The sequence below is a fragment of the Cylas formicarius genome, unplaced genomic scaffold, assembly GCF_029955315.1.
Source record: "Cylas formicarius isolate icCylForm1 unplaced genomic scaffold, icCylForm1.1 PGA_scaffold_4__25_contigs__length_36172078, whole genome shotgun sequence".
Taxonomy (NCBI): domain Eukaryota; kingdom Metazoa; phylum Arthropoda; class Insecta; order Coleoptera; family Brentidae; genus Cylas; species Cylas formicarius.
Window position 1 is genome coordinate 20,239,132 of NW_026844334.1, and position 12,094 is coordinate 20,251,225.

Consider the following 12,094-nt stretch of genomic DNA (forward strand, 5'->3'; position numbering starts at 1 on the left):
TTTTTATTCCGTGTTACCTGCACGATTAACAAAAGAAAAACGCGAAAAACATTCAAATTTGTTGTTAATACAAAATAAATATTATCCAAAAGTTAATGATTTTGATCCTGATCCGCAAGATAATGATTATGAAGAAATAAAATATCACTATTGTTACATTAAAAATTTGTCTCGATTAGTTTCCTCACAGCTCAGTAAATATAATCACAAGAAATACATTTGCGATAGGTGTTTGAATTATTTCAATAACGAAACTCGTCTACATGACCACGAAACAATATGTTCCAGTTTCAATGAGTATAAAGTGTCTTTTCCCAAATATGATTACGTTGAATTTCGAAACCATATATATAAACAAAGGACTCCGTTTGTAATTTACGCCGATTTTGAGAGTCAATTGAGAAAAGTAAATTTGAAAATTTCAGATAAAACCTCGAAATACCAAAAGCACGAAGCTTACAGTGCTGCATATTACTTTAAATGTTCTTATGATGATTCAATATCATTTTTCAAAAGTTATCGTGGTCTAGATTGTATTGATTGGTTCGTGGAGGAAATATCTAATTTATCAAAATTTGTTCGTTCAAAATTTAAGGATATTATACCAATGGATAGTGAAATTAGTCTAGATCAAAGGTCGAGTCATTGTCATATTTGTGAAAAACCTTTTTTAAAAGAAGATGTTATTGTTCGTGACCATGATCATTTTACTGGTAAATTTAGAGGTTTTGCCCATCAGGCTTGTAATTTAAATTTTAAAAAAATATTTGTAGTGCCCGTAGTATTCCAGAACCTTTCTGGATACGATAGCCACTTCCTGCTTCCGGTTTTAGCAAAAAAAAGCTATGTATCCATAGTTCCGGTTAATAAGGAAAAATACATCTCTTTTACATATTTCGAACCTGATTATAACATAAAATTTAGATTTATAGATTCGTTTAGATTTTTGGGAGCATCTCTGGATAATTTAGTTTCCAGTATGGATAAAAATGAACTATATATTTTAAGAAAAGAATTTTCCGATCTCGACGAATCAAAATTAAATTTACTGTCGCAAAAAGGTATTTTTTGTTACGATTACATCGACCATATAGACAAATTAAATGAAACAACTTTACCCCCGATTGAAGAATTCTATAATAAATTAAGTGAAAGCAATATTAGTGAAGAAAAATATTCCCACGCACAAAGTGTTTGGCAGTCGTTTGAAATAAAAAATTTAGGCGAGTATTCAGATTTGTATTTAAAAACCGACGTTATTCTTCTGGCAGATATATTCGAAAATTTTCGAAAAACTTGTATGGCAACACACGTTTTGGATCCGGCGTGGTATTTCAGTATGCCCGGGTATACATGGGATTGCATGCTTAGATTCACAAAATGTCGTTTAGAACTTTTGCGCGACATTGACCAAATTATGTTTATCGAGCGGGCTATACGAGGTGGAATTTCGGTGTGTGTTGGTAGATATGCGGAGGCCAACAATAAATATATGCCCAACTACGATTCATCCAGGGATGATTCCTATATCATGTACTTTGACGTCAATAACCTCTATGGCAAGGCCATGTGCGAGCCTCTTCCTTACGGAGGATTCGACTGGATGTCTCATCAAGAGATTGATTCATTTAATGTCATGAACATTCCAGATGAATCTTCCCAAGGATATATCCTAGAGGTAGACCTGGAATACCCGCAGAAATTACATGACACACATAGAGATTTTCCATTTTGTGCCGAACATCGAGTGCCCCCCAATTCAAAGTTACCAAAACTAATGACTACTTTGTATAATAAAGAAAAATACGTCATACACTATCGCAATTTAAAACAGGCTCTCAAAAACGGTCTCGTACTAAAGAAAATTCACAAAATATTAAAATTTAACCAATCTCGTTGGTTGAAATGTTATATCGATCATAATAATAAATTAAGAACCCAAGCAAAGACAAAATTTGGTATAAATTTATACAAATTGTTTAATAATGCCGCTTACGGTAAAACAATGGAAAACATTCGCAAGCATCGTATTGTTAAATTTGTTAAAGCGTGGGATGGTCGCTACGGTGCGAAAAATTTAATTTCTAGTCCTAGATTTCACAGTAGAACCATACTTGATAACAATTTGTTGCTTATAGAATTAAAAAAATCGGAACTTTGCTTTAATAAGCCACTTTATATTGGAATGTCCATATTGGATTTGTCGAAAACGACCATGTACGAGTTTCATTATAATTACATGCTTCCAAATTTGGGTCCCGAAAAATGTAAAATTCAATACATGGATACGGACAGTTTCATTTATAATATCAAATGTTATGACGCATATGAAAGCGTTATTAAGGCCGATTTAACAAAATTTGACACGTCTGATTATCCTAATGACAATCCCTATAATATACCGCAAATCAACAAAAAGGTTTTGGGGTTGATGAAGGATGAGACTAATGGCACCATCATTAGTCATTATGCTGGGTTAAGGTCGAAAATGTATACTTTCAAAATTTTAACGGGTTCGGTAGTTAAAAAGTCAAAGGGTATTCAGTACAATATTGTAAAAAATAAAATTTCATTTGATGACTACGTAGAATGCTTAACAAATTTTAGGGAAAAGTACGCCACTCAACGAACCATTCGTTCATACACTCACAATGTATTTAGCATCGAACAAACAAAAGTTGCCTTGAGTCCTTTAGACGATAAACGTTATCTTTTGCCGAATTCATATGAAACGCTTCCGTGGGGACATTATAAAGTGCCGTAATTATTTTTTAATATATTTTTGTTACAGATTATGGTCAAGCAACTTACATTAGAAAGCCTTTGTATTATAACAATTTGCGAAAATATTAGGTGTAGTGCTGATTTTTTGCTTGAGTCACCTTTGCCTTGGAAACTAACGATACTAATATTTAAATATTATTCGAAATATAGATGGAGGTACCTTAAACAACTAGCGCTCCAGTCTGATGGCAATTCTTTATTAAATTTAGAATTCATTCTGTTGAATAAGAGATTTGGATCGTCTTACAGAAATAGCATTTTGGCAACTCCAACCATTGATTTTGACGGAGAATCCGCTTACTGTTTATGGGTCAGTTATTACAGGATAAAATATTCGGAAATTTTAGTTTGTAAATCTTGTCACTTTATATTTCAAGTAGTTAAAAAATTTAAAAAGAAAAATTTTAGACTTTTATTGGATCACTATCATTTACAGCTGGATATAAATAATTTGAATGATGTATATCACGATAAACAATTTTGGTGTCAAAGCTGCTTTGAAGAAGTTTTGTTCACTGTAGAAACTGAAGATGAATGTAATTTAATGCTTCACGATGAGAGAAAATATGGAAAAAAGTTACGCTTTTCTGATAGCACATTGAACTATTAATACTGTGGTTTTATTATAACATATGTAACTGTAGATAAGGCTTTTATGTATTGATTGTATGCCATTGTATTGCAACAAGAATAAACATGTATATATTTAGACGCTATTTTCTTTTTTACCACCACCACAACACCGCATAATAATTACACAGAAGTTTGTAATTGTATAATTTATTTATTATATACATTATTACTATTTTACAATTTCGTTAAATGCTAAATTATTAAATTGTTCTAGTTTTCTTTTGCACTCTTGAGCTTGCATCCGCGCCACTTGCAAGTCTGTATTAAAAAGCGCAATTTGTGTTTCAATTTCGTTGATATTGCACTCTAATCCCGACAACTGAGACGCCAAGTTTCTTTTTAAATTGAATGCCTCACAAATGACACTTTTTTCTCTACCGTCCGTGAACACTTCGAGCCAATCAGCGGATGACGTTGGAGCTGCAAACGCTTCACTTGTGGTAGTTTTCTTCTTCTTCTTGCGGGATACGACCGACGCACTTTGTTTTCGTTTGGTCGCAGATTTTTTGGTTTGTTGCTCTACAGGAACGAAGCTGGACGGGAGCACTTCTGATGAAGGAAATTGCAACTCGAAATTTTCCAATAAATTATACAATTCGTTGGATGTCACAATTTTCTCTTGAGCCATCATATACACGTATTTATGTCAGAACTTCTAAATCGAGACTAAATTTATTTCAAAACGTCTACGTTGTCTACCCACGAATCGTGCGACTTATCCAATCCCAACCAGCGCACGAGAACCATATTGCCTCGTCTGCGCAACACCTTTTCGACGAGATATAAGTCCGGGTTAACTGTCTTCTGCAATTCTTCTTCATAAAATCCGCCCATTATGGGTTTACCCTGCATATCTTGAAGCAAATACGTTACGGGGTTAGTAACCCGTACTTTAACAATTTTAAACAATTCCGTGGTCCAATTCGGTGTATAACCTTTGTTGAAAACGTGCTTGACTTTGCTGATTCTAACGATGTCGCCGACTTTAAGTTTACGAGGACCGAATATTTTTATGCTACTATACGCGGTTTTCAAAATTCTCTTTTCGTTGCTCTTACTCACATCGATGGGTTTCGTACCCGTCGTTCTATGTTTTGTGTTATTGTATTCATCAACGATAGAGGCGAGCACATCGATCCATTTGTACGTCCCGCGTAAAGAAAAATGTCGAAACAATTTCTCTTTGAGGGTACGTATCACCCGTTCGACAATTGAGGCCTTTTTTATGCTATACGTACTATAGTGGTTAATTTTATGCTTATCCACAAGTTTCAGAAACGTGTCGTTGTAAAATTCTTTACCGAGATCCGTTTGCAAGTTTTGAGGGTGCCGTCCGTCCTTGAGAATTTTGGAAAACGCCTTGGCGACTTCGACCCCGGTTTTGGTTTTCAACGGGCGACACCATACATATTTTGAGAAACAGTCTATCACAACCAGCACGAATTTAAAATTTCTGTTTTGTTTGCTGTAGCGATCTAATTGGGCCAGATCCGCTTGCCACAGGTCATCCATCCCTCGTATTATAGTCCGGCGGCGAGCATAATTTCTGCGTGCCGGCTTGTGCAGTTCTCGAACCAGTTGTACCTTCTCTTTATTCATAATGTGTGTTCGGTTGCGATGGAGGATTTAAAACCCTTTGTTTCAATACCTTCATTATATTCTCATTTTCGTTCGTAAGTCGCTCCATTTTGGTTACAATATCATGAAATTGCTGTGACAAAACGGCGACTTTTGTCATGTGCTTTTCCAAATCTTTCTTTGCGCTCATTTCGCTTAGCTTTTGGTGGAAAACTTCGCGAAACTGCATAATTTCATTTTCGAGTGTAGTGCTACTCATTTTCAGTTGTTCTTCAAGACGCGAGAATTTAGTTTTGTCTTCAATTTGTAATCTTTTCGTGTACGCTTCGAGTTTCTGTCCAATAATCTTTCTCAATGCAATTTTTAATAAATTACTTGTCTCATCCACATATTTTTTGTTAGCCACGTCACCGTCATCGCTAGGCGTTTGGACATTGCAAATTTTTAAATTGTTCATATTGACGTTTCCGTCTGGCATATAGTCGAGGGCGCTTCTAATCACAGTATTAGTGAAGGGTCGTTTAGAGCGCAGCGCGCTAGAACGTCCAAACTTGTCCAGACTCATCGTTAAACTAACGTATAAAACCTGATTCTTTTAGCTCTTCAACGATTGAAACTATTTCGTTATCATGAGACGTGTTGCCTGCGTGTTTCGACGCGATTAGTAATTTCAGACGCTCTACGAGTTCATTGACGTCGTCCCAGTATACATATTCAGTAGGAGCGTCATTATAACGCATATTATAACCTTGACCGCTGTACGAGTACGAACGCGACTGAGATTTTATTAAGGGTCGGATGACCTTGGTATATTTTGGTACAGTCGATGCGCCTTTCAGACGTCCGATCGCGTCCCTGTGCACCTGGGTAGCCTCCATTATTTTTTTATATTGTGCCAAATCGTCTTTTGTGTATGCTATGGGATCTTTTAAAAACACCAAATTATACAAGCCGCGGGTACCGGAATATCTCTCGCCGTCTACAATAATATCGCCAGATCCTTGATGAAAATCCAGCGATTTATTGCCGAGAAACCATTTGGATGATATTTTGTCGTAAACGGGTCCGTAAACAATATCGGTGTCGGGCGATTTTACCCATAAATTTTGAATATATGAATGGGAAATTTCTGGATATTGTTCCAGGTATGATTGAAGGGATGCGTTGGCCACGCTCGATGTGTCAAACACATCATCTTCCTCCTCATCGATATTTTGCATCTCAACGCTCTTATTGGGATCCGGCGTTTCCTGAATTTCTTCCATAGGCAAAAATGATACGTTAACCTTATTTTTTGTTTCTTCGTTCGGTTCCTTTTTGTGTTCCCGCTTGACACCTCGACGTTCAGTTTTTATTTCTGCCGGTGACGGTGATAGCTTTATTTTTGCTATACGTTCTAGCGGCTCGCTGACGGGTTTGAAAAGCTTCCGAATTGACGCATCCTCTTCGCTCTTACCCAATTTTAATGTTAAATACTTCTTTCGAATAGATCTAGACAACTCGTTTACTTTTTTTTTTAGCGCCGCGTCGGCGATGTCGGCGGACGTCGCCTTCATGACTGTTTCTATCGACAATTAAATATCGACTTTTATATATTTGTCGAAACCCTTGCGGTAGCGTCCGTTTTTTACGTCGAAATCTTTGACAATTATCAAACAGCCGTACTTTTCTTTCCAGCACTCGGAACAAATTTGTTTAAACGTGTCGTATGAAACGTCGGGTGAGACATGTTCATCATAAACGTGACGTAAATTCATGTCATCCTGTTTAAACAACGCGACAATATTGCAATTGTCACGTATCAATTGCTTGGGTACCTTGGAGTATGTCTGACAGAGATAAATAGCGTCGATGGCCTTGTGTCGGCACATCGAAAAATACTCGCGAATTTTATCTTGCTTGTCGCACGCCACGTCGTCGAAAATAAACAGAGAATTCTCTTTCGCGTCGCTGGGGTCGATTATCGAGTCTCTTTCACTGTAGGGATAATATCCAACTCCTTTGACATTGCTCAATACGCGAGATAACAGTTGATATTTTGGTTGATACAACGACTTTGAGTAGACGTAAACATTTTCGAAACTTGCCCCGTTGGGGTTAAAGAGTAGCGCTAACATGGTGTTGGTTTTGCCGCAACCGCTAGGTCCGCAAAACACCGCCCTAAATGAATTGGGTAGCAGTTGACCGTGTTTGCTTTTGTTAAAGAAACCATCTCCGCAAACCAAATCTAAATTATCGATGGGGAGCTTGAGTTTCTGCTGCACCACCCGCATGACTACAATGTTTATTCGAGACACCTCGTATATATATACGACACAAGCAATTTCCTTTAATTAGTATGTTATGCTTCGCGTCCGGAAGTGGTCTCGTTAACACGCTTATTAACAAGTTACCTTTTGAAGTACACATTCCGGGTTACCAGTTTTGCGGTCCCGGTACAAAATTGGAAAAACGCTTGAACCGAGGCGATAGCGCGGTGAATCCTTTGGACGCTGCGTGTAAGGTACACGACATTGCCTATTCGCAAAACAAATCGTTAGACGAACGTCATAAAGCGGATAAAGAATTGGAAACGCGTGCGTGGCAGCGAGTAAAATCTAAAGACGCAAAGTTTGGTGAAAAAGCTGCCGCATTCTTTGTCACCGCGACTATGAAAACTAAACGTAAGCTCGGTATGGGTCAACAACGGCGTCCCTCTGTTTCGTTTCGACAGGGTGTCGTGAAAAAGGTTCGCAATGCATTAAAGAAGAAACAATTGTTTCATATCGATAACCCTAAAATGCTTAGAAGATCGGCACTGGAAGCGCTTCGAGCTGGCAGAGCCGCTGTAAGAAAAGCGGGAGGACGTAAAAAAATTAGGGTACCTAGAATTATACCGTTCGAATCAAAATCGGGCGGTATTTTACCACTTTTACCGTTATTAGGAGCGCTAGGGGCTTTAGGTTCGCTCTCGGGCGGAGCCGCTGCTATCGCTAAAACTGTCATCGATGCGAAAAACGCACGAAAGAAACTCGAAGAGGCCAACCGCCATAACCGAGCTATGGAAGAGATTGGAAAAAAGGGATCGGGTCTATTCTTGAAAAAGAGTCCGCGCGGCGGATTCGGTCTTTATCTGAAGAAACAAAAAAACTCCCAATAAAGCTACCCAGAAGGGCTCTATACGACGTCGATTTAATATCTCTGGCGCGCAAATTAAAAATTCCTCACTTCAGGGGTGTTTTTATGCGAGATAGTTTACCCCGTCGAATCAGATCGCAAGAATGCGGAATCGTAAATTTGGATGTTCGTCGAAATAGAGGAACCCACTGGGTAGCATACAAAAAGAGGAAGGGAAACGATGTTGAGTATTTTGACAGTTTCGGTAACCTTAAACCACCCGCAGAACTTGTTAAATATTTCGGCAACAGCGCCAATATCTACTATAATCACGATAGATATCAAAAGTTTACGCAATACAATTGCGGTCATTTGTGTTTGCAATTTCTCTATAAAAAGGACTGAAATCGCGGACCTATAAGCAGTCAACATGTCGATCATATTTACGTTAAAAGGGAACACGTCGACATTATCCATCGACTTTGTCAATCCGCTGCAGTTGGATGAAGATGTAGAGTACGGTTTAGCGCTGATTGGATTCCACTCTTACAACAACATTCCCAACATAGATAAGGGTTCGAATAAATTTTACTACTTCGATGGTAACAATAAAGAAAACGTAATTGAAATTCCGACCGGGTCCTATGAAATTAGCGACATTGAAACCTACATTAACGAACATCTGCCAAAAAATAAGGAAGAGAAGAATACGATCCCAAAGTTAATAGAGGAGATATCAATCAAACCCAACAATAATACGATAAAGTGTGAAATCTACAGCCCCGTATACGGGGTAAACTTTAAACAACACTCGGACAGTATCGGAAAATTATTGGGGTTTTCACAGAAAATTTTGGAGCCCAATATTATGCATTCCTCAGATTTACCCGTGGATATAATAAAAGTGCGAACGATACATGTAGATAGTAACATAACGTCTGGAGCGTTCTACAACGACAGACCTTCGCACACAATTTACGAGTTTGCCTTGTCCGTCGATCCGGGGTACGCCATCGACGAAACTCCTAAATATCTAACGTACTTGCCAGTAAACAAACGACAAATCTACAACATTACCCTACAGGTTCTGGATCAAAACTTTGAGTTGGTTAATTTCCGAGGTGAAGAAATCATCATTAGATTGGAACTTAAAAAATTAACGTAATGTTGATTTTCAACTCAATCGGAGACGCTGGTGAATATAAAAAAGCGAACATCCAAACGGTAGGGTTAGTAACAAAACCGAGGCGTATCCGTAAAGGTCGTCTTACATTGAGCAACAAACAATTTCTCCGATCACTGGGCTACGATGTTATCGAATCAAATATTCGACATACACAGAAAGCCAAAATTTGATGAATCTATCCAGCGCGTGGAGACCCGCACCTATCATCCCTTTGTGAAATCTTTTTTGAACAACGACACCATTGAGATCACGATCAATCAAGGAGATGCCTGGCTGCTTATGTACGACGCTGCTATTTGCATTAAGGGATCGCTGAAACGTCTCACGGGAACCGACCAAGTGCAATTTGTAAACAATGCAGGAGCATTTTTTTTTGAAACTATATCGTACGAGCTGAATGGGAAAGAAGTGGATAGCGTGCGTGATCCGGGTATAGTTAGTACGATTAGAGGTTATCTATGTTACTCGAAAGATGACTCATCGCATCTAGATATTTCCGGCTGGAATTTCCCTGAAAATGCGATTCACGATACAGAAAATGGACATTTTAGCATGCGAATCCCGTTACGACACTTTTTAAACATATTTAATGATTATAATATGATAACTTGTGGAAAACAAACCATAAGATTGGTAAGAGCCAGACATGACAAAAATTGTATGATAATTAAACCAATGGGCGGTGTTGCGGCCAGTGCAATTAAAACAACGGCGGAATTAAAAATTGATAGTGTCGATCTTAGGGTCAAGCACATATTTCCAAACGACGAAATCAAATTGGCTCTGCTGAAATCGATTAGATTAGATCAACCCATATTGATACCCTATAGACGATGGGAACTTCATGAATATCCTGCCCTAACCGCGGGCTCTACCAAAGAAATTTGGTCTGTCAAGACGTGCGCGGCTATCGAAAGCCCCCGATACGTAATAGTCGCTTTTCAAACAAATCGCAAAGACAACGAAGCGAAAAATGCGACGCTTTTCGATCACGTCGACGTAACGGATATAAGATTAACACTAAACGGAGAATATTACCCTCACGAACGTTTACGATTAGATTTTGAAAAGAATGACTTCGTGGAAGCGCATCACAATTACACGGATTTCTACCCCAGTTATAAGGGATGTGAGGAAAAAACTGCGTTGCTTGACTATATGGCTTTCAAAAACTGCGCGATTTTCGTCATTGACTGTTCTCGAAGAAACGACAGTGTAAAATCCAACACTGTCGACGTAAAGTTAGACATCGAAGCAAAAAAGGGATTTCCCGCGAATACACGTGCCTATTGCATCATCATTCACGATTGTATCGTGGAACAACTACCGCTCAGCGAGATTGTTCGAAATCTAACATAAATACCGCCGGAGGAACCTAATCTTAACCAGTCATATTAAAAATGCGCATCGTTGCGGTAGATATTCAAGGCTTCCAGTTAGAAGATGGATTTGTCGTTAAAGAAATGGCTGTCTACAATGGATGTCAAATTAGTCATTACGTTTTGAAACCGCCGCGTGAATATTGCACGTTGACCGGTGCAGAAAAAAGAACGGTACGCTGGCTCGAACAATATCATCACGGTCTCAAATACAGTTCTGGTTTTGTTCAATATTCCGACATTGATACGTTGATCGGACTACTGATAGAAAATGCTGACTTGATATACGTGAGAGGAAGATCAAAAATGGAATTTTTAATGTCGAAAATGGATCAGGAGGATGTCGCATGCAGAGTCATTAACGTGGAGAAATTCGATGATGATAATTGGTTGAATCCGCCGAAATTTCAACCGGATCACGCCCATTGCATGTTTCACTCCGGAGGAAGACTGCGCATGTGCGCGTTGAGAAATTCTGCCCTTTTATATAATTGGTTGTATTCAAGGATCCCTGTATGAAATAAAACTTTCTTTATTTAAATAAGACTTTTTATTTCAATCCAAAAAAATTAATAATACATTTACACGTAAAAATAAAGCACGCTAATGCTATGATATGAATACAAACTGCGAAACTGTAATCTATTGAAGTATAATTCTTTTTTCGTTCCATTTCTCGAGTAATATTCTGCGTCATCTCACGCAAAATAGCGACTAAAAGCGTTTGGTTCATCACTTCTCTTTGTTATTTTACCTATAAAAGATTAGCTAGGAACCGAATACATTTTAGTATTTTACTGACCTTGAACGAGATGAGAGTCTTGTTGCTATGCTACGCTGTCTTTACTACCTGTTCGGACGTGTCGACGATAGTCGCCGCGCTGCCCGAGGAAGGTGTGATTGAATATTTACAAAAATTCGGATTCCTTTCACCTAACGACAACGAATCTTTAACGCAGATCAATGCGTCGAGTTTGCAACGTGCCCTAATGGATTTTCAGGATTTCTATAATTTACCGGTGGATGGTACTCTTAATAACGAAACCGTCGAACTAATAAATAAACCCCGATGTGGTGTAATAGAAAATGCCTTCACGACTGTTTCGCGATGGCAGAAAACGGATTTAAATTGGTATATTCAAGTACCGCCCAGTCACTATCAAGAGTTAAAAGTGCTGGCAACCGAGGTTTTTAAAATATGGAGTGATGAATCAAATTTAAATTTTTTCTTAAATTACTCAGAGCCGGATATAATGATTTTGATGTCTGACAAATATACTACCCACAGACAAAGCATAAGATGTAAAGGGAACGAATCCTGTCCTTTTGCTTTTGACGGAAGGGGTAACATATTAGGACATGCATTTTTTCCAAATCAACAACAAGAGTGCGTGGAAGTTCATTTGGATAAATCCGAAGATTGGTACTACGGTTTAGA

The 12,094-nt window shown here is 38.2% G+C and overlaps 2 protein-coding genes across 2 annotated transcripts in view; one reads left to right on the top strand and one right to left on the bottom strand.

Annotated features, from left to right (window-relative positions):
* LOC132701041 (uncharacterized) overlaps positions 1 to 12,094 on the bottom strand; it is a 180,091-nt gene that overhangs the window by 132,392 nt on the left and 35,605 nt on the right. The gene's annotated exons all lie outside the window — the stretch shown is intronic.
* On the top strand, positions 1,703 to 3,680 carry LOC132701323 (uncharacterized). The gene is made up of 2 exons (XM_060669128.1): positions 1,703 to 3,134; positions 3,193 to 3,680. Exon 1 carries the CDS (start codon positions 1,778 to 1,780, stop codon positions 2,762 to 2,764), a length of 987 nt encoding a protein of 328 aa, XP_060525111.1. The 5' UTR covers positions 1,703 to 1,777; the 3' UTR covers positions 2,765 to 3,134; positions 3,193 to 3,680.